This window comes from Cyanistes caeruleus, chromosome 5 (assembly GCF_971803275.1).
Source record: "Cyanistes caeruleus chromosome 5, bCyaCae1.hap1.1, whole genome shotgun sequence".
Lineage (NCBI taxonomy): Eukaryota > Metazoa > Chordata > Aves > Passeriformes > Paridae > Cyanistes > Cyanistes caeruleus.
This window is the reverse complement of record NC_141705.1, coordinates 6292112-6316975: the sequence shown is the minus strand read 5'-3', so window position 1 is coordinate 6316975 and position 24864 is coordinate 6292112. Positions and strand designations below refer to the sequence as shown.

At 49.5% G+C, this 24864-nt stretch overlaps 1 protein-coding gene across 2 annotated transcripts; it reads left to right on the top strand.

Moving 5' to 3' along the window:
- Window positions 1-37: 37 nt before the first annotated feature.
- Window positions 38-24449, top strand: ATOH8 (atonal bHLH transcription factor 8). Of its 2 annotated transcripts, none has more exons than XM_086888692.1 (3): window positions 38-735; window positions 14652-14843; window positions 15419-15548. In XM_086888692.1, the coding sequence occupies exons 1-3, from the start codon at window positions 313-315 to the stop codon at window positions 15425-15427; spliced, it is 624 nt and encodes a 207-aa protein (XP_086744818.1). In that variant the 5' UTR covers window positions 38-312; the 3' UTR covers window positions 15428-15548. The 2 variants fall into 2 exon arrangements, with proteins under 2 accessions (XP_086744818.1, XP_086744819.1); XM_086888693.1 differs by lacking the exon at window positions 15419-15548 and adding an exon at window positions 22804-24449 and having other exon boundaries at window positions 46-735.
- The last annotated feature ends 415 nt before the right edge of the window (window positions 24450-24864 follow it).

Genomic DNA, 24864 nt, shown 5'->3' with positions numbered 1-24864 from the left:
AAAAAAAAAAAAAAAAAAAAAAAGGCCAGCCTTCCTGTTTCTTTAAAGCCGCTCATCTGCGCGGCGGCCGGCTGCCGGCGGCGGGAGGAGGCGCGGGGAGCTGCGCGGAGCTGCGGCCGGGCGCACGGCTCGGAGGACGGACGGACGGAGCCGAGGCTCCGCTGCCCGCCGCGGCCGGGCGGGCGCAGATGGGCGGCAGCGGGGCGGCGGCAGCAGCGGCAGCAGCGGGAGCATCGGGAGCATCGGGAGCATCGGGAGCAGCGCAGCGGCGGAGCGGCCGCGGCTGAGCTTCGCCGCGCAGCGCCCCGCGCCATGCGGAGCGCGCCGCTGACCGAGGGCGAGCCCTGGCCGCGCCTGTGCCCCGCCGAGCTCGGCGGGCTGCGGCGGCTGCGGCGCAAGCACGGCGGCTGCAAAAGTTTCCGCGTGGAGCTCAAAGTGCTGAGCGGGCGGCGGACCGGGCTCCGCGGCCCCCCCGCGCCGCCCCCCGCCGCCGCCGCCGCCCCGCCGGCCGCCTGGGAGCCGCGCAGCGCCGCGCTCGGCCCCGCCGCCGCCAGCGCCTTCCCCGCCGCCCCGCCGCCGCCGCCCGCCGCTTCCCCGCGCCCGCGGCCGGGCGAGGCGTCCGGCGTCTCGCCGGAGATCAAAGCGCTGCAGCAGACGCGGCGGCTGCTGGCCAACGCCCGGGAGAGGACCCGCGTCCACACCATCAGCGCCGCCTTCGAGGCGCTGCGCAAGCAGGTACCTGCCGCCGGCCGGGCACCGCCGGGCACCGCGCCCGCCCGCGGCCCGGCCGCCCCCTGCTCTGCACGCCGGGACCCCCGCGGGGCTGGAGGCTGCGCAGGGAGCGGGGAGCGCCCGGGGCCAGGGGAGGTGAAGGGCAGGAGCCGAGTGGCCGCCTGACAGGAGGGGAAGTCCGTTCAAAATGCCTGGAAGTACCAACCCTAGAACTGTGCTAACACTCAAGATAAATAAATGAGGGCCTTTAATTTGCTTGCAGTTAGAAAGTTTTGGACTGTTTTTTGGGTTTTTTTTCCCCTGAGGGAGAGTGGTCTACAGGGCGAAAAATAAAACAAACCCGAGGAATCTCTCTGGGTGAGAACAGTGTGTAGAGAGGGACTTGGTCAAGCTGGGAGCTGGGGTGATGCTTCTGTACCAAGAGCACGTGTACTTGCCGGCTGGGCAGCTGCGGGAGCTGCCCCAAAGGGGTCACCGGGAGTTTGGGCAGCACCGTGCTCTTGTTGACTTTGGCGCAGGGTGCCTGATCCTTCAGAACCCTTGGGGTTTTTGCAGCAGCCTCTGAAACGTTCTATGTGCCCTGTGTGCTAGGTATAGCCGAGCTGAGCTGTGGTCCTCCACCAGTTAGTTTCCCGTGGTTTTTACTGTCGTGTGTGTTTGAAGTGTGTCTGGTGCTGGGCTTTCTTGCTGAGAGGACTTGAAAATCCTCATGGTTGTCTATGAAGGGATAGGTTCACAGTGTCAGGGTGGTACTTTTGAAAGATAAATGAAAGGTTTTGGTCAAAATCCTCCCATCACTTCCCCAGGATGAGGAGAGATACAGAGAAGCTGCAAGGCTCTTGCATCTTCTGCACAAGGATAAATCGGTGCCCTGGCCTCTGTACTCAGCCCTCTCCACATGTAGGCACCGTGTACAGTGCAGTGATAGACAAAGATGTGCTGTCACATTGTTCAAGCCCAGCTGTGCTGTCTTTTCTGCCTCTCTGCATCATTAAATGCTGATGGGACTATTCCAGGTGTGCAGGAAGGAGAAGATGCACAGTGCTCAGAGGGCTGTAGGCTGCAGATGAGTCTGACTGTGAGATGCTAAGCATCACCTCTCCCAGGATGGTCCCTCCAGCCTGGTGGGAGCAGCATGCTCTGCTTGCAGGGGAGCTCTGGACATTACTAACCTGAGCCATTCCACAAGTGTGCTCGCTTTAGGGCTTGATCCTCTCTCCTGCTCTGAGGAAATATTCCTGTTCCTATCTTCAGCATTCTGCCTGCAGCCCTTCTCAGTGACTGCTGTGTCCTGGGAAGCTGCACCCCAAGAGTTAATCCTTTCCCATCATCTACTTCTGCAAACAGATTTCAGAGGCTGAGACCATGGCTGTATGTCAGGAGAAAATCCCTGGTAAGCAACTAAACTAGAGCATTTTTGAACACTCTGCAGTGGTGGGATCAGACTGCTGCTGTTACAAGCCCAGCAATCCAGCCCATGCTGGGTGCTGTCCCCCAGTGCTGAGGCCACCCCTTGTATAGATGCAAACTCCAGACTTGATATATTTTGTTTCTGTAAGCTGCTTCCATATTTTGGCTGTTTGGCGACTGTGTGTAACACGCCTGGAAGTGTCAGTCTAATTCTCCATGGACAGACATCTACACCACCAAAACCGCAAGGGGAAGTAGCACTGATTTCCCAAATCACTGGCAATCTTGTTCTAGGCTGAGCCTCAAGCAGAAGTCAGGCAGGCAACAAATTAAAGCCGCACTCTTTTGGGAAATGGGCAACTCTTGAAAAGCCTCAGATTCCTGGCCTTGGCCCTGTCTCTATAAATCACTTCAGCCGTGGACTCAGCTGGGAGCCCAAAGAGCCTGGAGAACAAGTTGCTGTCCTCTCTTCCCATGAAAGCCAGTCTCTAGGGTCAGCACAGGAACATACTGGCAGAGCTGTATTCACTCTGCAGAGAGAAAGAAATCATTCTCTGGGAAATGTTTGCCACGAGGTTTTCCTAGCAATTTGCTGAGGGGTGGGCTGGCTGTCCCGACCATCATTGGATGACATTTGTATTCATTTCTTGTGGGGCTGCCAGCGGCGTGCCTGGTGCCGTACGTGACATCAGGTGACAGTCAGCTTCATTGCACACACGCACGGCGCTGCCTTGTCACTCACGTCATTCGCAGCGGTGATGGCCGAGGGGTTTGTGGGGTGCAGCTCAGATCAGGACACAGTAGGTTGCTTTCTGTCACACCTTGGCCAGCAGGTGGGAAGCAGGGCTATGGAGATGCCCTGGTGGAGGCACATGCAATAGGGAGGCTTTTTCTTGCCTCAGGTCAGCACCATCTTCCCACATGCCAGGGCATATTTCAGCCCCTTGTGAGAGGCAATCCCTGCGTGCCGTCTGCTGCAGGCCTCCCTTCTTGTTCCTTGGTTAGTCCTCCGTCCCTTCCTTGTCATCACATATCAGGCTCTTAAGCAGCTGGGAGGCTTTTCCTGAGGCACTGAAACCGATACGTCCCTGCAGACAGGCGGGCGAGGAGCAGGGGATTGTGCCGTGCCTGCACACAGACGACCCTGGCCCCACGCTCCTTTGGGTAGGGGTCAGGTGCTGCATGTGGAGCTGCTGGAAGCAGGAGCCTTGCTCAGCCACCGGTACCCAACACCCATGCAGGTGTCATCCCTGTCCCTACCCTGTTTGAGGCTGGAGATACCCATCCCCACTGGCACACATGAGATAACACCCCATTGCTTGCAGGATCAGACCCACCACGGCCACACTGCAGGGAGCCCATCCATGCTTGCTGAGGGGGAGGAGGAGGAAAGGGAAGTCATGCCTCTCTGCAGGACACTCTCCTTGTCTCAGCAGCCCACCCGAGGGCAAGCGACTGGCACGCAGCACACCGGACAGATGGGCTGACGGCGGCGTCCCTGCGCTCCACAGCTGTGTACATATGGCACACATGTTTTGGCTTGTGTCGACTAACTCTCCAGATGGCAGGAAGGGGTGTGGGTTCTTTTTTTTCTCCCAGTTCTTGGTGGAGGAAGAGCCAAATACAGTTGTTTCACACAAGGAGAGGCTAACCCAGACGTGTCCCTGAGGACTGAGCTGTCCCCAGCTTGCCTCGGAGGCCAGGGCCCCCTCAGAGGTGGGAGGGAAGAGGGCAGCTGCCAGCTCTGGAAAGCTGCCTGCTGTTGGGAGGGATGTGGCATTGCCAGTGTGTTCACCCCTTGGTGTCACAGCCACCAGGAGTAAGCATTACTCTCTTTGTATTGAGCTGCTGCCTTTGCCATACGGCCATAGCACTGAAGTGGGACTGAAGAGCAGATGCTCCTGAGATACAGCTCCTTCCCTCGGTCTTGGTACTTGTGGTCTTCAACTCTTAAGTCTGGAAGAGATTTTTCCCCCTTAGTCCGCCAAGCGTCATTTGTCCAAGATGTCCTTCCACTGACAGCAGACTTCTGAGACAAACAGTGTAGTTCTCCTTGGAAAGCACTGACCTGCTCTGAAACACTTGGAGGTGGTGAAATACTTCTGCTGTACTTGGCTGTCCCTCTGCTGCTGCCTTTCTGGTGTCCCTCCTGGGTGCTGCTCCTGTCCCTGTGACTGTGCAGCTCCTATCTGGAGCACTGGTCTCCTGCCCTCAAATGCCCTGGCAGGTGCTGGTCAGTGAGTTCTTGCACTGCCCCAGCTGCTGCAGGACCCTCCACAGGTGACACCGTGGGTTGTCACTTCCACCCTTTTCCTCTTCCTCTCCCTGCCATGGTGGGTGGTCAGTGAACCCAAATATCTCTGATGCAGACAGAGACATAGCCCTGAGTTCACAAGGACCTGTGGTCATCTTCTCCATGTGAAGACTCCTGCCAGCCCTTGTGCTGGTGGATGTTCAAATTCATGAAGCAGTGCATGAATCTGGAGGAGACAAGATGTGACAACAACATTGCCAATCTCCAATGCAATGCAATTTTGCCTCTATTTTTTTTTGTCTGCAAATTCCTATTGGCAGCATGATATTCCTACTCCAGCAAATCCCTGTGAAACTGAACCATCATAAGGTTTATTTGCAGTATGGCCTTAGCCACCAGGTTTTCTGCTGGAGACCTTTGCCAGTATTATCTCCTGATAATACTCTTCAACTTGAGGCTGTGTGGACAGCCAAGCAAACCAGCTCCTACCAGAATGCTGCACTCCCAGGAGCTGGGATCGAGCTCCTCAGCGGTGCTGACAGACCCTAAGGTGGCAGCAAACTCTCCCTCGATGGATGGAGACAACCACAGCAGCCTTCCTGGTCAGGAGTCTGCCTGTGCTTGCACATCTGGTTTCTTGCTGGAGAACTGCTGTCCAGCTCCTCCTGAAGAAAGTGATGTATCGAGCTGCAGTGAGCTGGAGTGTGTGCCATGAGCAAGTGTGTCCACAGACATTCATCTTCCCTTGAAGTGTATTGGCGTTTTTCTAAATCTTTTCACCACCGTTTTGCCAGGACATTTTCTGACTCAGCAGCTGACAGCATTGCTCTCTGCACTCAGACGAGTTCTGGAGATACTTTAGGGTTTTATAGGGCTTTTTAGCTTCTGGAATGGAGGTTTTCCCCCCACACACACACACTAACATCCTTTCACTTTGTGCTGCCAGCATGCACATGGCTGCTGTGGCTTGTTAAATCAGTGCAGAAAAGACCCTGCTCGCTCCCGTTGGGAGCATGGTGGGACATCAGGAGCAGAAGCCTCAAGGCTACAGGAGGAGGTTTTGTGGCTGTGGGGACAAACTGTCTGCAGGGGTTTGAAGGGACAAACCAGGCAGTAAATGGAGACAGGAGCTGTGGCTTGAGCAGTGCCTTAGCCACAAGCCAGCGGAGGCTGAGGCTGTTCTGCGGATGCGTCATTCCGTGCTCGCCCTCTTTGTGTGTCATCCCAAGGGTGGCTGTGGTTTGTCACCTCTGCAGGCGGGACCCTGCCTGTGACCAGTGTCGCTGACGTGTCCTTTCTGTGTGGTGGGGAGGCTGAGAGCTATCCTCAGTCACCTGCTGACATCCCCCAGCACTATTCCCAGTGACTCATCCCTCTGTGATCCCACCAGCTGGAAACTCTAAGATGCCTTAAAACCCAGCTCCTGAAGACAAATCACCCATTGAGCTCTCTGGGGGTGAGGGCTGGGCAGGAAGGTTTGGCTGTTGGAGGGATGCAGCTGGACTTCAGGAGAGCAGGAGCATCTTCCAGACACAGTGTGCAGTGCCACCACTGCGTGTTGTCACTGAATGGCCCAGCCTTAACCAGAGCATCTCCATGGCTGCTGCCAGTCCCAAGTGACGCTGATGGATATTTAGAGCCCAGAGTGGGGCGGCCCTGTGGTTTAACAGCTAAAGAAGATGACAAAATACTGGCCTGAAGCAACACAGGAGGAAAGAAAATAAGGGAGAAACCAGGCAAAAGGACAAAAAATTCTGAAAATAATGACTGTGTGTCACCAAGAACAGGGCTTTTTTGCTCCCTTGGCTGCTGTCTAGCTGATTTTATCCTTTGCTACAAATCCTGCTCCTGTCGGGAGGTATTTGCTCTGCCTGCTGCAGCCACCCTGAGTTAACCTCTGTGTTTTCTTATGGCTCCCACTGAAATTGGAGAAAAGAGTCTGCTTTTCTCCATCAAGCTTTGAATCCAGCCCCTGCTCCCTGCCTTAATCCACTGTCAAATTCCTTTCCAGGCTGCAGTGGGGAGGTGGGACACTTTTCAGTACCATGCAGCAGAGCTCCCCAGGCTCTTTGTTCCCAGCCTGCATCTCCTTTGGTGTTTGCCACATGTACTCCTCAGGTTATATATCCCATCCTGGTCCTGGTTTGCACTGTCCCCTGTGCCATGCAGGGATGCAAGCAGAGCCACGTGTGTGCTGGGGGAGGCTGTGCTCCTTTGCAGCTGCCATGGGCTCATGACAGTCCCTGGGGCTCAGCAATGGTAGCAAGGGAGGTGAAAACCCCATGGTGTCCAACAGTGGCTGGTGACTGAAGAGCCTGATAATGCCATTATCTCCAGTGGAGCTTCCTCTCCTATATGCCAGGGGTTTTGGATCCATTGGGCCTCAGAGATGCTGATGGCCACTACTAAACTACCACCCAAAAAAGGCTTTCCACACTATAGTGCTGGAAGGCAGCCCCTTTCAGAGGAGATTTTGTTTGTCCTGTAGCCCTGGGACTTCTCCTCTGATAATCCCAGTAACTTTCTGTCTAGTTATTATTTTTGGGAAGTTGTTCAAAGAGCCAGCAATAAGGTAAGACCTTTGCTGCAGCCCAGCAATGTGATACTTTTCAGGCAGAGTGTGTTGTGTGCCCTGAGGATGTGCAGGAGGCTTTGGGGGTGCTAAACATCTGCAGGAGCTGCAGAAGGACTGTCCAAACGGAGCAGAGCCAGGCCTGGGGCAGCATTAACCAGACTGCCATTTGGAAGAGATTCCCAGGGTGAACTCACCCAGCACCACACCTAGGTTTTGTTTGGAGGAAGCCAATTCATTCGCTCCAAGGAGTGAACTCATGTTTTTGTAATGTGAGCGATGGGGGAGCCAGGAGCTGGGAGGGAACCAGGAGCTGTGTTGTTTGACAACGTGGACCCACCCAAGAGGCAAAGGCACCTCGGTCAGGACTGGGGCTCCTGCCTGAGCGGTGCTGCTTTCATTCCTGCTGGCATTTTTCAGCTGGGTTTGGGCCTGGGCACTTTGCTCCCGGTGAGGAGGCAGGGGTGAGGCTTTCTTCCAAACTGATGGGATTGCATTGCTAGCACAGGGCTGCCCCTTTTTTGCCTCTGTATTCTGGTGGCAGAGAAACAGAAGCCTCTCAGACTCGTGGCATGGAATAGCTGCCCATTGCTGGCTGGACTAGAGCTCTGTGGAACATCTGACACTGTGACACCACAGATGGTCAGGGGAGGTGATTCTTCCCCTCTGCTCTGCTCTGGTGAGGTCCCACCTGCAGTGCTGCATCCAGCTCTGGGATCCTCAGCACAGGAAAGATGTGGATGTGTTGGAGCAAGCACAGAGGAGGCCACCAAGCTGATCAAGTGACTGGCTGAGAAAGTTGGGATTGTTCAGCCTGGAGAGGAGAAGGTTATGGGAGATTTTTTTTCAGCCCCCCCTCACCCCTTCCCCTTAAAGGAGGACTATAAGAAAAATGAGGACAAACTGTTTAGTACATACACCCTGTTGTCATAGGACAAGGCATAATGGTTTTTAACTAAGAGGGTAGATTTAGAGTAGATATAAGGAAGAAAAGTTTTGCAATGAGGCTTGTAAAACACTGGCACGGGTTGCCCAGAGAGGTGATACATATCCCATCCCTAGAAACATTCAAGGTCAGGCTAGACAGGTCTCTGAGCAACCTGATCTAGTTAAAGATGTCCCTGCACACTGCAGGGGGCTGGACCAGATGACCTTTAAAGGTCCTTTTGAACTGAAACTATTCTGTGATTCTATAGGGGCCTTTTCCAGAGGCAGTCCCCTGGGGCCATGCCATACATCCACACAGCAAGACCTGGCTTTGCTGGGTTCAAACCCAAAGGTCCAGGCAGTGTAGTGAGCTCCAGTGGCACAGAGGAGTGCTCAGTGCATCCTGGTTGCTGCTGTGCTGCGGGCAGCAGCAGGGGGGGCATTGGGGAATCAAGGCTGAAGGGATCTGGCAGGACTGTTAAAGGATGTCTCAGGAAAACTTGCAGGCTTTTCCATTATACAGCTGTAAAAGTCATCATTGTCCCACCTGGAATATAAGAAGGACTCAGGGCCTGCAGCTGCTGAGAACAAGGTAGGAAAGCCAAGTCACCTTGCTGGTGAACCTGAACACACCAACCAAGTCATCAAATGAGTCCTGCAAGAAGAAAAAGGACCCATGTGTGTTCACTTTACCCCCAGAACTGGGTGGAAAGAGAAAAAGGCTAGTTCCAAACCCTTCCCAAAAACAGTCTGGAACGTAACACATCTTGAAAACAGGCGATGGTCTTCTAAGCAAGGCCTTCAGCTTGTTAAGGATCTTACTCATAGAATTACAGAGTGGTTTGGGTTGGAAGATCATCTAGTTCCAACCCCACTGCCATGCACAGGGACACCTGTAGCCCAGGTTACTCAAAGTCGCATCCAGCTTGGCCTTGGGACAAGGCATCCTTCCAGGGACGAGGAAGGATACCTCACATCCACACATCCACAGTAGCTCTACAGACGCCAGCCTGGAGATAATTTGAGATCATCAAAGAGGGGCTTCCCCTGTGCTCAGGGCCAACAAGCAAGGGACACTGTCAATCCTGCTGCCCCACCCTGCCGCTGTTCCCCCAAGGTGTCTTAGCCCCAGGATGTGTCTGACTCACCCTGGGTTAGAAAGGGATGTACAAAAGCCAGAACTGTTAAGTACTGGACATTTATATGAACCTCTGGAAATATTTTTGGCAGGAAGCACAGCACAAACAATGAGACAGTGCTGCTGGGCTGCGTGTCGGGATGCAGGGGAGAGGCAGCCAAATGTTTTCCTGGGGGATGAGGGCAAGGAGAGGGGCTCTGTTGTATTTTAACTCCCAGCATAAAAATAAACCAGATGAATTAGCAGACAGGTAGATTCAGCATGTTATGGCTTGTTGTGGAACTAGCTGTCAGGAGGGCTCAGCTTATGCTGCATCACAAACACTGCCTTAGAGCTGTCCCATCCCCTGCTGTGCCCTGGGGGCCCTGTGTGACTTTCACGTGGAGGAGATCTGTGCATGTCTGTGCTGCTAAATCACACTTTGAGCATGGTAACAGAGATATCTGGACCCCCAGCACGCAACACCCTTCTTTACCCCAGCATTTTCATGCAGTGTAAAAGCAGACTTGGTTTTGCAGATGTTATCTGTAAAAGGACCAGAGGGTGTTTATGGAAATGGTATCTTATTGATAAGGACAGAGCTATGCAGGCAGAAGCTCAATGGTGTGAACTGGCTTAATGCTCCTAAAGTGCATGGGATGCTCCTGGTTGTTTCCTGCAGACCCATCACGGTGAACATGCCCTGTAGCCTCACATGGCACGGTGATAATTGTACCTTTTCACCCAAGTTATTCCTCATCCTGCAGCCCTCTCTGCTGTGCCATGTCAGAACCAGCTCCCAGCCATGTCTTTGGTGGATGACAGGGACACTCTGGGGGAACTGCAGTGGATCCCTGCCTTCCTTGAGAGGTCTGGCTGCAGGTCAAGAGCACAGCAGACTTCCCACAGACTTCAAAGGGAGCATCTCTGGCTTTCCAAGGGCGCTGCCTCTGAATCTTGGACGTCAAGGATAGAAAAGACCTGTTAGGTCACATCCCGTTCTACTTCCCTGCCAAAGAAGGGCTCTTCTGCACAGGAATATGTCCCAGGAGTGTTCATCTTGCCTTGCTTCAACTCCTGCCAACCTGGGGATCCCTGATAAGACCCATGACACTCTGCAGAGCCCTTTGCAGGCACAACTAACAAACATCCTCTGACTGAAGCTCTGGCTCCTGTCGTCCCAGCTCACTCTGTGCTGATGTCCCAAAGCTGAGGATGGTGCTGGTGTCCTTGCCTTTCCAGCAGACAGCTGCATTCCTCAGGACTGGTGTGAAATTTCAGTTGCAGTTCCTTCCTAATTCCTTTTAATCATTGCAAATATTGCAGGCAAGATGGTGAGCTGTGCCGCTGCTGGGCAGAGACCGGCGAGGTCAGATAAGGGAAATATTTTCATTAACAGCACAAGAACTCAAGCCTGGTTCCCCTGACTCTGGATGGACCTGCTCAGCTCACAGCTGCCCCATTCAAGCACTGAAGTCTGTTCAGTTCAGGCATGAGGAGCAAGAAGGTGACAGAAGGAGAGGGTTTGGTCCTTGCCAGGAGCATGACCGATATCTGCTCACATTACTGCCTGCCAAAGATCTGTGTTGAGACTCTGTGGGAGCTGGGAGGGTCACACCTGCAGGGCCACACCAGCCTCAGACATTTTTCCCACCTCTAAAACACTCTCTCTGTTTTCAGTTGGATTTTAAAGATTTCTTGGTATCCAGGTTTGTCATTGACACCCTTTACTGCAATTTGTACAAATCTGTCCCCTCTTTCCTGTTGACTTTATGTTAAAGAAGAGATAATACCAGAGTTACACACAGACACACTTGGGGAAGTTTTGACTCTTGATCTGAACTAAGTGGCTCATTCCTCTCTTAATTTCCCATGTTTAATTCAAAAGGAAACATTAAAATGGCAGGAGCTGAGCCAAGACAGGGAGGGTTCCTATGAAATAGTTTTTCTAACACTGTTACCATGGAAAAAACCTCTTATCTCTTAATGTTGGTGCCCCGCTCCCATCACGGGGCTGTCTGAACATCTCAAGGTGGACCTCTTCCCATGGGCATATGGTTCCAGTTTGGACTCTGCTGCAGTAGTGTGGGAAAAGTGCTGTGTAATCCCAGTTGAGGGTTTTGTCAGCTGTGCTAGCACTGAGATCTTCCTTGCCTTTTGTAGCAAACACGTCCTACAAAACAGTTTGGGTTTTCTTTTGTTTCTTTTTGTTTCCTTAAAAAAAAAAAATAAATTCCCAAAACACAAAAGAAAGAGCAAAACAGATGAGGAAAAGAGACATTAGCCTGCCTTCTGGTGTTGTCACTGGACAGCGTCTGTGCATCAGCCTCAAGGATTTCATGGTCTATTTTCCTTCCACTCGATTTAACTTCCTTCTTTCTCTAATTCTGAAATTACTCCCACATTTCACTGAATCCTTCCATTTTAGTTTCCATCTTGCTTTGTTCTTTCCTGATGCTGTTTGATCTGGGGTCTCTGCTGTTTTCGTTGCGTTGGCGTCAAAAGAGACTTGGGTGTTCCTGCTGCCTGAAGCTCTTGCTTTCAAAATAATTCAGCTCATTGCATCTGGGGACCAGGTACTGAGGGCAGGGGCATTGCTGGGTGTGTAATGCTGGCAAAAAAAAGTGAAGGCAGGGATTTAGAGAGAGGATTTGTCAGATAAAAAGGGGCTTTTAAACAGATTCTCTGTGATGTCCCTGCTCATTGCAGGGGGGAATTTGGACTAGGCAACCTTTAAAGGTCCCTCCCAACCCAAGCTATTCTGTGATTCTTTGTGATTTCAGGGGTATCAGAAGCAGATGGTGTGTATTAAAAAAAGGGTATTTGAAGTTTTATGGCTGGTTTCTGCAGAGGCACCTCAGCCATATCACACTTCCAATCCTGTGTTCAGTTTTGTGTCCCTCTCTACAAGAAGGACACTGAGGTGCTGCAGCATGTCCAGAGAAGGGCAACAGAGCTGGGGAAGGTTCTGGAGCACAAGTCTGATGAGGAGCAGCTGAGAGAGCTGGGGGAGCTCAACCTGAGAAAAGGAACCTTGAGAGGACCTTCTGGCTCTGCACAACTCTGTGACAGGGAACATTTAGATTGGGTATTAGAAAAATATCTTCACTGAAAATGTGGTCAAACATTGGAACAGGCTGCTCAGGGAGGTGGTGGAGTCACCATCCCTGGAAAGTGTTCAGAAAATGTGTAGGTGTGGTGCTTGGGGTCATGGTTCAGTGGTGGCCTTGGCAGTGCTAGGTTAATGGTTGGAGTCCATGTCCTTAGGGGTGTTTTCCATCCTGAAAGATTCTTTGTATTGTACATAGGGAAAACAGTATTAAATCCTTGTGCTCATGGGTAAGGGTGATCCAGGCAATTAGTTTGTATTTCCATAAGCACTGTGGCAGAAGTCTTCCCTAGGAAAGACTAAACCAAACAGCCTGGGTGGGAGCATGGGTTAGAGGGTAGGGAATGGAAGGTAGGGAAAAAGGGCCAGTTTCTACAGGGAGCAGCGTCACAGGTGGACAAACCAGGATCTGACTCTGAGCTTAGCTCTGCTTTAAACAGGAAATGTCAGGTCCCATCACCTGAAATTAAGACTGTGTGAGCTGTGCTGAAGTTCATGACTCAGAGTGATTAGGTAATCATGGCAGATGAAATAAATACCACACAGATAAAGTGAAGTGATGCATATGGGAAAAACCATACCAGAGTCCACATATGGAGTGATAGACCCTGAGCTGACTATTATTTCAGAGAAGGAAGACCTTGGGGTTTCTCTAGATAGTTCAAGGAAAGTCTCAGGCCAGTGTCTGGCAGCAGACACAAATCAAATCAGGAGTTAGCAAGAAAGGAATATTAAAACAGAGAACATAAGCATCTGTTAGATATATGCACCCACAACATGAACACTCTGTGTTCTGATCATCTCAGCTCCAAAGGGACTAGGAAGGGTTCAGGAAAGAGCAGCAAGGGTCATCAAAGATATGGGATGGCTTCCATAGAACTGTCTGCTAAGGAGGATTAATCTTTTTCTTTTGGAAAAGAGTCTGAAGAGATAATGGTGAACTAAAAACATATGTCACACAGGAGGTGAATAAATATCTGTTGTCCTCTCTTCTAAAACACAACTGTAGTACCTCAAGGGAAGACAGTAGGAGCCAAGTTCAAAACAAGCAAAAAGAAAAAAAAAATATATAGACTGGAGGGAACATTTTGCAAAAAGATGTAGCTGCTCAAAATCAGCAGGGGTTCAGCTTACCAGACCAAGTTCATGGATAGAAAAGATCTATCATGGGTTGCTAAATATGGGGATGGCACATCTAGCTGAAGTGAGGGAGGTGATGGTAGTTGGAGCCTGGCAGAACACTTGGGGAAATCCTATATATGCCTTGAGCTGGTCTGCTCCTCCTTTGGCATCTGTGTGTGGCTGCTGTGGGGTTTGTGGAGGGGCTGAGCCCGTTTTACCTTCTGTAAAGTCTGGGAGAGCATTCCAGGTGTGATCCCATCTTTGTGTCCCTGTGGAGGAGAGAGAAGCTGAGGCATGAGCATGACAAGAGGAAATAAAAGTCCCCAGCCCTAAGCTGAGCGTGACACCCTAGAGGGGTGTGGAGGATGGAGACTGGTACAGGGGCAGGTGGTGGAGAAACATTGAGGCATTCCAATGATTGATTGCTATGAAAACTTTGGCAGGTGGTCAGACAACCTGAGGGGCTTGGATGGATTTCAGATGAATGCACAGCTTCAGTTTCCCATAGGCAATAGACTCTTGTGCATAAAAGGCTGAGTGACCTTCAGCAATTTTGCAAACTAGAAAATGGGGTGCCCAAGCCTATCGAACACAGAAGATCTCTCTCTAAGCTGGACATATTAAAGCTGTATGCCTAAAATTGAGTGTAGATGTAGTGTTTTGCTGGATGATGGTTGAAGAGCAACCTATCCTTTTGCTGCAGGGGCCATATACTGCTCGGTTATTGAGGTGCATTCAGTTTTGTTGGAATTGTTCGAATGTTTCACATTACAGTAGAAATCTTTAGGGGTGAGGAAATTAATTGCATAAGATACACCCAGCTCCCTGAAACATGCTCTGTTTTGGTCTTTTTTGTTGGGTGAGGTACTATGATGGACTGTTTAAGCAGGTAGAAATTATTGCCACTCAACAACATCATGTTTTTTCATGGGCTGAAAGTCACAACTGATGTTGTTTGAGCACAAAAACACCAGGTTGTGATGTAGATGCTCTTACTGCCTTATTCTGCAAGACCTGTGATGGCATGGGAGCTACCTGTGGGGAGTAAGTTACTCAGGACAAATTACTGGGAGGCAGGGGGATGCAGGTTTCTAAGAAACAGGGCCTCCAAGAAGTGAGCTGAGCAGCAGGCAGATGTCCTGGGCTGTATCCTGCCATCACATTTTAAGCAGAACTGCCCTGCTGAAATCAAGAGGCTTCGTGCTGCTTTCATCCCCATGGAGATCAGCAGGGGAGTTCTTCTTAAAAACCTGTTGGGACCATATGGCATTTTATCACTAGAGTTTCTATTTATGTTAAAACTGCTAAGAAAATAACCCACACTTGTTTTGTTACTTCAAGTAAGATATTTTGTTTATCTGGCCTAATTTTTAATTATTTCTTTTTTTTTCCCTGTTACCCTTTCTAGGTTCCCTGCTATTCTTATGGTCAAAAGTTGTCCAAACTGGCCATCTTGAGAATAGCCTGTAACTATATCCTTTCCCTGGCCAGACTAGCAGACCTGGATTACAGCGCTGACCACAGTAACATGAGCTTCTCTGAATGCGTGGAGCAGTGCACTAGGACCTTACAAGCAGAAGGAAGATCTAAAAAAAGGAAGGTATGTTACAGCCTCTCCCCCAACTGACCCCCTAAATAATGGTAAAAGTTACAAAAGGGAGGGAAAAAAAAAAAAGGCAAATAAAAAAAAAAAATCCAAAGTGGTTTCTTTCCTTTCTGAACCTTGTGAAATTTGCCTGATTTCTTTTATCCCTTGCCTTTCTCTCTCTCTCTTTTTCTCCTGCATCCATCTGATCTTGTAATAACCACATTCCTCCCTAATCAAAAGCTTTTCTCTCCTCCCATCCTCCGCGCCAGTCTCTTCCCCTGTTAGTCGCCCATCGTGTGTTTCAACATGAGCGTGATCCTATTAAGAGTCATCTTGGGACTGTTACTTGTTAAACCAAACCAACCTTGAGTCGCCTTTCGGAGCCTGTAAAACACTGTCACCCGCCTGTGTTTTCTGTTTTGTTTAATCTAACACTTATCTCCGAGAAAAATCACCCCACAACAAAAAAAAGGTAGCTAATGGAGACGCTGTATGTATAAACACATTAGTAAGATGTATGACCTGAAGGACATGTGGGTATCTTGAGGAAACAACGTTAAATCTAATTATGCCTTGCATTCCTTTAGGTTACTTAACACTGAACCAATTAGGTGAAATCATCGTCAAGCCGCGGGAGGAGGAAGCAGAGCGTTCTGCCAGTTTTCCTCTCAGAGAGTGACATGGGTGAATTAAAGGAGTGATTGATGTCTTTGTTCAGGCTTTTGTGACAAAAAGAGTTTTGTAAACTTGAATTGAACTTCCCCCTGCTCTCTGAGCTTGCTTGTCAGGCGGGATAATAAATCAGCAGGATTTTAATGGATGAATGGGCAGCTAAGCTGGGGAGCAGGCTCCTTCCCCGGTGTTGTTAAGATCTGCCTCTGATTCGGGCAGGTTTCCTCACTTCTCCTCCTCCTTAGCCCAACAAATCACCCTGCAGCAATTCGGTTTATAAATAAACACAATAGCACACTCCCTGTTGCTTCCTCTGGCTGTCACGGGCTGTATTTCTGCCCGCGGAGCAGCAGTGCCAGGCGGAGACGCGGCACCGCTTGCCCACAGCTGACAGCACTGCCTGGGACTGGGAGCTGTGGGGGAGCTCCTGGGCACAGCACAAAGCTGGGGGGTTCACTCTGGGGTCTGTAATGCCACAGGCAGCGGTGTCCCAGGGACACTCAAGTGGTGCTACCAGCCCTGGGGCAAGGTGAGAGTTGGTTCTTGGGTCTCCTCTCTAAGTTAAGATTGGGAAGAAGAAAAGCACCGTTTTTGGGGCTTCAGGAGGTTGCTGGTTGCGTCTTGGGACCGCTCTCCAGATCAAAAAGGGAATGAGCATCCTTTGTGAGGCTTTGGCTAGTCAGGTCTTGGATCCCCTCCCAAAGTCAGAATGGAGGGAAAGAAGAGAATGAGCATCCTTCATGGGTTTCAGCACATTTCTGGGCTGCTCTTCAGGCTTTGGATGCCCAATGGGCTGAGACTCATTGTCTTGGCACATGTAAACCAATGCAGGCTTAAAGACAGAAAACAAGGAGCCAGATTTTAAATGGCTCAAAATCCCAGGGTATTAACATCTGAGGGTTAGGGCTGGGCCCATCCTTAATTAAAAAAATAAATTAAGAATTAAAAGCCTTCCATTTACGGTGTTTGCTCTCTAAAGTTCTCTCCAGAGCGGATGTGCGGAGAAAAAGTCCCAAACCCATCGAGAGTGCCTGAACAATGGAACTCTACCAGGGCAGCTCCTGCCTCCCAGGCACCACCAACCCACAGAAACAGCATCACCAGGAGAAAATCTGCCTTTTCTCCACATTCTTGAAGGACACCCATCCTAACCCTTCTCCAAAAACCCTCTCAGAAAAGAAAGCCAGGCTTGGTACCCAAGGCAGGGTCGTAATCCCTGCTCTGTCTTGTTTTTCTTGCTAGAAATTATAGTTCTGCTGCAAGTTTAAGGCAGCCCCAGAGCACATAGATTCTCTTATGGATGACAAGTACAGTTTTATTTCCAGCAGTATTTGCTCAGGTGATGGCAAGAGCACATCCATCTGCTGATGAGCCAAAAGCAGCAGGTACCACTAGGTAACTCTGCTAATTCCCAGTAGGTAGGAGTGGGGAGGCAAAGCCTGGCTTGGGAGGACTCATCTTGTCTCCCTTTCTCCTTGAGCCAAGCGAATTGCGCGGATGAGGGGGGAAAAGGCTGCTGTCAAAGGGAAATTACAGATCCAGGATGGCTGTGCAGCGATGATCCAAGCTCTGGCTGTCAGGTGGTGTGAAGGGATGTCTCTCCTGGGGGGTCTCACACGGGCGGCTGGATGAGGATACAATGGCTTGGCCCAAAATCGCCGCGCCCTCATTAATGTTGAAATCGGCACGTTTTTGTGAGCTCTGTGTGTTTTTAATCAGGTCTCTGAAACCACTGCTCACTGAGCAGTTCCTCTGAATTATTGACTTTGGGGTGGTTGTTTTGTTATTGTTTTTTTGAGTTTCCTTTTTTATTCTCACTTTAAAAAATCACAGCGATCCTGAGCACAGACCTCCGCTCCTTGAGCTCCACGTTAGGTCCACAAGACCCTTATCTCCTGTCATCTCCATTTTATTGTGTGTTTTCCTCTCTCACTCTCTCAGCTCTCTGGTTGTGATGTGCTGTGGCACTGTGAGCTTTTCACACAGAAAAGTAGCTGGTTGGAGTTTGTTTTGGCAGGCAGGGACTCCAGATGTTGCATTTGCTGGATTGTGCATTGCCTTTTGCTTTGTTTTTGGGGACAAATTATCCTGTGTCCCTAACGTTAGGTTGTTGTTCATATTTTGCTGTTGCAATAGGAAATTTACTGAGTGGTTTTACCCCTGCTTTCTGTCCCCATTTTGTTAATTAGAAAAGTTGGCTTTAGTCTTTCAAAGTTGACTAGGAAAAAAAAAATGCCCTTCTCTGTCCTAACTACAGTTATAAGGTGATTTCAGTTCTTGCAATTGAGACTTGAACGAGGGTGTTTGGTGATGGGAAATCTCATTTATAAGCAACAAAGGAGGCTTCAGATGCCTTTTCTTAAAACAGAAGGAAAAAAGCTGGCTGTGGGGGGGTGGTGGTGAATTCTGATGATAGTTTTCATTCTTTAGAGCTGCCTCTTGCTTGGTTATACAAATTATCTGAGCTAAGCCTTGTCCTTAACCGTGCACCCAAGAGTTTCACCACGTTGGAGATCTGGGTTGCAACATCCTCAGCAGAGCCCCAAATCTTGTTGGGGCCACACTGATGTTCTGGAAAAAGGGAGGGAGCTGCCTTCAGCTGCAACCAGAGCATTCTCCAGCAGCACAGAGGATGCAACAGCAAAAGAAAGGGAAGTTCAGGTTTTCCTTACCCCCAGGGTACTCTGTTTCTGCATGGCACATGATCCTCAGTGGCCAGGGGTCATCTGAAAGCAAATCAGGGATTCTGTCATGTTTGGGGTCCAGCTTGCTGGTCCCAGAGTCTCTTTCCAGCTTTCCACCCACGGGGCTGCATTCTGGTGCCCTGCAGGAAAGCAGCTCAGGGTCAGGGTAGGGTTGTAGGGTGCACAGCTGGGGGCTGTCCCTGGACATTTGTAGGGGTGCAGAGCTGTGCATCACAGCCCCACAGCCCCGCAGGATCTGGCCCCAAAGCTGTGGGGCAGAACTTACTTCCCCAGCAACCAGCACAACCACAGCAGCTCAGTCTACACAGAGCAGGATCCAACTGCGGACAAACGCCCTGCACAGCACACCCAGCACCCAAAACCCCAAAAACCCAAGGCAAGGTTCCTTTTCTTTCCCTTCCCCTCCCCTCATTGCTTCTGACGAGCCCCGTGCTAGGCAGCAGCATCGCCGCGGCCATGGGAGCCCAGCCGGAGCAGGGAGGGATGGGTGAGGGAGTTTTTTTCTCTCTCTCCGCTTCATCCTCCCCCCGTCCCGGCTCTTCTGGCAGTCGCAGACTCCAGATGTTCGGAGCGCGAGCTGGGAAGTCCTGCTGGCGCCACTTGGGGCAGAGGGCAGGGGAAAGGCACGCGAGCTGGAACCCGGAGTACTCAGTCACTGCAGGACTTGGCGCATTCCCCAGCTCGCTGCTGGCACATTCCCCAGCTCTCTCCTGGCCATCTGTTCCAAAAAAACACTTTCAGAACCTCATCATCACTCAGGATACAACACTGCGAGCAGCTGTTAGCGAGGCAGAAGGGAAAAAAAAAAAAAAAAAAAAAAAAAAGAAACACACACATTTCAAAAAAAAAAAAAAAAACCAAAACCATGCGAAAGGTCTCTTTGTGAGAGAGGAAACTGGGTTATGAATAACAGGCGAGCAGTTGGAGCTCAATAAAAGTTTTCGGCTGGAATTTAGTTTCTTGTTTTTGTGCCTGTGTGTGTGGATGAGCACAGACGCAAGGAATTAAAAATTAAAAATACACTGTATATATATCTTCTCCCAGATAATTAAATGATATAGAAACATATATGGAATGAAAAGATTTTCTGTTTGTTGCAGCCTGCTGCACTAAAAGGTCTGACATTATGCATGTAATTATTGCATTATATAAAATAGTTATTGTGGTGTTGTGCCATACCTTGATGCCCCCCTCACTGCTACTTTGCTAAAAGCAGAGCTTCTTCTGTAGGTAACACTTATCCCCTCTGAAAAAAATGGAAGGGGGTTGTTCTGCAGGCGTATTTACGTGCAGGAGTGAACAAGTTAAGGGTTTATATTATAAGAGAGAAATGGTAGTGGCAGACTTGATTTGTACAGCAATGAAACCATTTGCTTGAAGCATATTTTTTTGATAACACTGTATGATGACTTGTGATTTATTTAGACAAAGCCCCAAGATAAAGCCACAGCTCCCACCCCCTGGTTTGCGCAGATGATCCCGGCTGCAGGGTCTTGCTGTTATTGATCATCTGATATTGATTATCAGAACCATTCAGAGCCAGCACAGTAAAACCTTGACGATCTGCATGGCATTTCTTCCTCGTGGCGTCCCATCCTGTGTGGGGAAGAGGGGGTCTCATAACGAGATTCGACCTCCCTTTCCCTGAAGTTTGGCTTAGCAGAGGTTTCTCTTTAAAAATAGCTTCATTTCCCTGCTAGGACTTGCCGGCGAGAGCGGGCAGCCAGCCAGTCTGATCCCCACGGCCGCCAGCTCCGCGGGCTCCAGGGAGGAGCTGGACCACAGGAGAGCAGCTCTGAGCCGCCTGTCCATCTGTCCATCTGCCACGGGACAGCATCCCTGGGGGGACAGAGGGGACCTGGGTCTGCCCAGCCATGAGTTATCCCTGCTGCATGCTGGCTGAAGGATTACCCACCCAGGGACCTGCTTTAAAGCGAGTCAGTGAGAAGGCAGTGAGATCCATTTGCTTATCACTTGTGTCTTGTATGTCCCTGCAGCCCAAAACAAGGATTGCAGCTGGGACATGGGTGCTAAGGCTCATGACAAGTTCAGGAGCAAGATCACCCAGCTCAGGACAGGGAGGCAGCAGCAGCTACCCCAAGGGCATCCCCAAAGGCACTGCACACCCTGCACTGGCCCACTGGGGTGTTGAGCATCAGTACCCCAAAGAGAAGGGCCCAAAGCTTTTCCTTACAAAAAGATGTGATGTGGGATTCCCCTGTTGCACCCCAAAAGCCCCTTTGCTTTAAGGGGTGTTGGAGCGGTCACAGCACACAAAGACCAACCAAGGATTTGCTCCCGTAGTGGAAGCAGGATCCCAGCATAGAGTCCATCCCCTTTGTAGCAAGGGTGTTGCCAAGAATAGGGTAAGATCCACCCCACAGACACTGGGTAACTGCAGCAAAAGGAAAATGTGAGTAGAAGAGACAGGAGAAGCCCTGGAACAAAGGCTGACTCAATTCCAGAAGTGCTTTGATTTATAGAGATTGAAATGCTCCGGGATGCTGCAAACTCACCAAGGTCATTGGGCCAGTTGTCAAATTCAAGAGCCATGGGAGTTCTGATGTTATTAGTTTAAAGCAGACCCAGGATCATAAATCTGTCTTCAGAGCTCCTGGCTGGAGTGAAAAAGGGTGGAGGGGGAAATAAAAGAGCTTGTTCCCACCAAACATAACCCATGGCCAAGCATTGGGCAATGCCTGGGGACCAATCGAGTGGTGGCAGTGGGGTGTGCTGAGCATCTCCATCATGTTGCAGGGGGATCTCTCCATTCCCCTTCCCAATTCCTCTGTCTGGAAGGTACAGCACAAGTGCCCTTACCTGCCCTTGCCTGGTTTGTACATCCTCCCTCTTGTCCCCCCATGGCTGATCTTCCCCAATTACAGAGACTTCAGAGCAGAGACCCGACTCTGAGACTCCTCTTCCTAAAGCCATCCTGCTTTCCCAGACCCACAAATGCTTTTGATCTCTCTGCTGTCTTTTAATATTAATGACAGCCGTCACTGCTTCCCTTCTTTTACATTTTCATTCCATAGGTAAATGTGGGATAAATTAAACAACCGACTTTTCTATTACAGGTTATTAAATATATATATTAATATATATATTTTTGGAGGTTCCCAACAGAAGTGTTGGCAGTACACAGGGCTGTTTGTCATTTCCCCACCTAAACCTCATTTACTCAAAATCCCAAATAAAGTCTTGAATTAGGGCAATAGTTTCTACATCTTCTTTGAGGAGCACTAGGTAGGATTGCCCAGAGACAGCTCCAGGAATCTGGAGTTCAGAAGACACCAGCATTTATTGCATGGAGGGTGACCTGGGTGCTTTTGGCGAAATATTCTTATCAAGAGAAACCTTGATGGTCCTGGGGCAGTCCTGAGCTTCCCTGGGTCTGCACTTGACAGGAGGGGGTGAAAAGGTGGATTTTAGGTTCCCCTGTCCCTTAGCCTGTCATGGATGATCAGGTGTAATCATTGATCCCACAGCAGCTGCCCTAATGATAGCCATAAATCAAATAAACACCAGTAAGTTACTAGTATTTTATACCCTGATGTTACAATATCCAGTGAGGGAAAAGGAGAGGCAGTTCAGAAACAAAACTGACTGGGGAAGAAAGTTTTTCAGGCCAGGCTTTAAGGAGTTTGACCTTGTTAAGAGTGACAGAAAGATGGCTGACCTGTCCAGGGAATTGGTGACTGTGTCCAAAGGACTTTCAGAATCTCTACTGCACACTGGAAGATTTTTAAATCCACTGGCAAAAAGCAAGAAACTCTGGTAGCACTAGCTAAATGTGATCTCATTTCCAAGTTTCTAATTCCTAAGCTATTTAAAGGAGGATTTAGAGCCCATGTGATGAAGGCAGTTTGGACAATGGAGATGTGATCTCATGAAATCCTCAGGCCCTGAGGATTTTTGCTCTGTTTTCAACTATGCTAATGATTATTTGTGGGATATTTGTGGGACTTATTTTAATGCCAAAGGGGGTTTAGATGAGATTTTGCTTGTCTGAAGCTGCCATGGTTTGTAGTTGACCATTTTCCTATGGACCTGGCCATAATATTCTGTAGTCCAATGTAATTTCCCAAGTGATCTGCCACAGCTGTGACTCGCAGGGGATGCACAGGCACATGGGACAAGTTGCAGTCCCACAGACTGAGCAGCCATGCCTGCAGAAAACTCAATACAACAACTCAAATATGGAAATAAAGCCCATCTTCTGCATAGGCCCATCTAGTTGCAACTCCTTTGCTTTCTGAGATCAGCTCCTGAAAAGAAAATAGCAGGTATTTGCCATCATTTCTAATTTTTTAATTTTTTTTTGCGTCAGGGGTTGGACCCAACACCAAATTACTGTGTTGTTTTTCTTCCCCAGCCCTTCCTCTTCCTGTCTGCCACTCCCTCTCCTCTGTGCAGGCTCTGGCCTCCTTGGGGCACCTACAGATGGTTCTGCTGTGAGCCCAACTCTTAAAAATCGCAGATCCATGGCCAGCAGTCCCCAAGGATGCTCCCGCGTGCGTCAGCGACAGTCCATGCAAGGAGCCGCCGGGACACCATGTGTTCACTGTTCTCATGGTGCATCTTTCTCTTTCCAGGAGTAATAACCAGGAAGGGAGGATTCAGAAGAGCTTCCAGCCAGAGTTACATCTGGTCTTGGCAAAGGTTGCACGATCCAGATGAAGACTGAAAGCAGCTTTTTTGCAGAAACCCCTATTGGAGATGACGATTGGCCAAGGAACTTTCTTAATCTCTGGAACAGAAAGGAAAAAAGGAAAAGAAAAGAAAAAACAAAAGGACAGGGATGCTTCTTATTGTTGTTAAGCGAGCCACCTTTTAGTACGTGCAATTTATTTAGCACTTTTCCCTTTGCTTAACTGGGAAATTTTACCCTCTCAGCTCATGTGTACAGTAATTTTTTGTTGTTGTTGTTGTTACTGTTGTGCCAAAGATTTGATGGAGCTTCTACACTGTGTCTAATTTTTGCCTTAATGTTAAATCTTTGAGCCAAAGAAAAGTCAGAGGTGCCATTCAGATCGTGGCAAACAGGCCAGCCAGCTGTCGGTGACAAAGCCCAATTTCTGTACCCTTCTGTGAGTTACCTCTTATTTCTCCAGCCTGCACTTCCCTGCCTGCAGCCCTGGAGCCAGCATTTGGTGTGGGCAAGAGCTGGGACAACACCAAACCATACTTCAGCGTTCAGGTTTGCTTCTTCCTTTGAGCTACTCTGTAGTTCTGCCTTTTGGGCAATTTCCTGATGTTCCTGCCTGTGCGATACATCCACAGGGCAGAAATACTGACACAAAGTGAGAGCTGAAACAGGAGCTATGAATTTATTTTTTTTTAATAAAGAAATAAAATTAAACAAGCAGAAGCAAAGTGCCATGTAAAGCAAAGAGAGAGAGAGAGAGAGAGAGAAAAAAAAAAAAAGACATTATAAGAAAGTTCAGCCAGGCAGAAAGAAGTGCAGCAAAATGATTGAGCTGGTGTTTCAGGTTTGTGAAGTCGTTTTTTCCATGGGGTTTTTCAAGTGGTCAGAAACCGGTGTAATGCAAAAGCATTTGAATCCTATACTGTACCTTTCACTTCAAATTGAAGTAAAAAAAAAGAGAAGAGATGGAGAAACATTTGCTTGGAGTAAGCAGACTTTATAGGTAATGCAGTTCGTATGCAGGACATCTGCTAATGATGGAGGGACAGAGTTCTGTGTTCAAGTGAAAAAATAGGAGTTTCCAAACCAAGATTAACGTGTTTTGTTAATCTCAAGAGGAAATATTATTTGTGAGGCCAGATTCACATCCTGGCTACTTCAGTGGGAATCAGGTTCCCGTGTGTCTGACTTACTCCAGGGTGGGTCTGGCCAGGCATCGCCAGGCACTGGGCCGGGCGAGGGGATGGGGCAGGCAAGAATCACTGGGCAAGGGAGGGAATAGTCTCTGTTTTACTGACGTGAATATACAAAACTTGAACTCCTTAGTGCCTGCCTGTTTTATTTCCTGAGCTGAGCAATTGGCTGGTGAGCCCCAGGCTGGGGAGCTGCTGTGCAAAACCTGAGTCTGGGGTGCTGCTTGATGCCAAGTCCCCTGGCTCCCAGTGAGCTCGAGATGTCTTCTAGCAGATTTCTGGGACACGTGGGGACAGCTGTGTCCAAACCCCCTCCCAGGAGCTCATTATATTGCTCCCCCCTCCACTCTCACCGCTGGTCATTATTAGCAGCCCAATAAAATACATTTTTAGATTGTCATTTGTATTTCTTTATTAAAGCACAGTTTTTAACGATGTCTTTTATTATATACATTAAAGCCAGCTTTTTAGCTTATAATGGGGAGAGGGGCTGAGCTCACTGACCAAGGGAAATGCTCCAGGGGCTGTTTGCACTCATGTCAAAGGGCTGGGTTTAAAGTGCATTTGCTTTCAAGAACCAGCAAGAAACTGGACCTGGTGTGTGTGGCCCAGCCAGAGAAAACAGTGAGAAAAAGGGAAATGGAAGGCAGTAGAAAAAAAAAAACCCAAACAAACAAAACAACAATTTCACAAGATGACCTAAACAGAGAAGAGTGGGTTTTGCGATGGCCATGCTGCAATTCTCCCATCTGGGTTTTGAGCAAGAGCAACAGGGACAACCCCAATTTGTCCTGGTACATACAGGAAACCCTGTG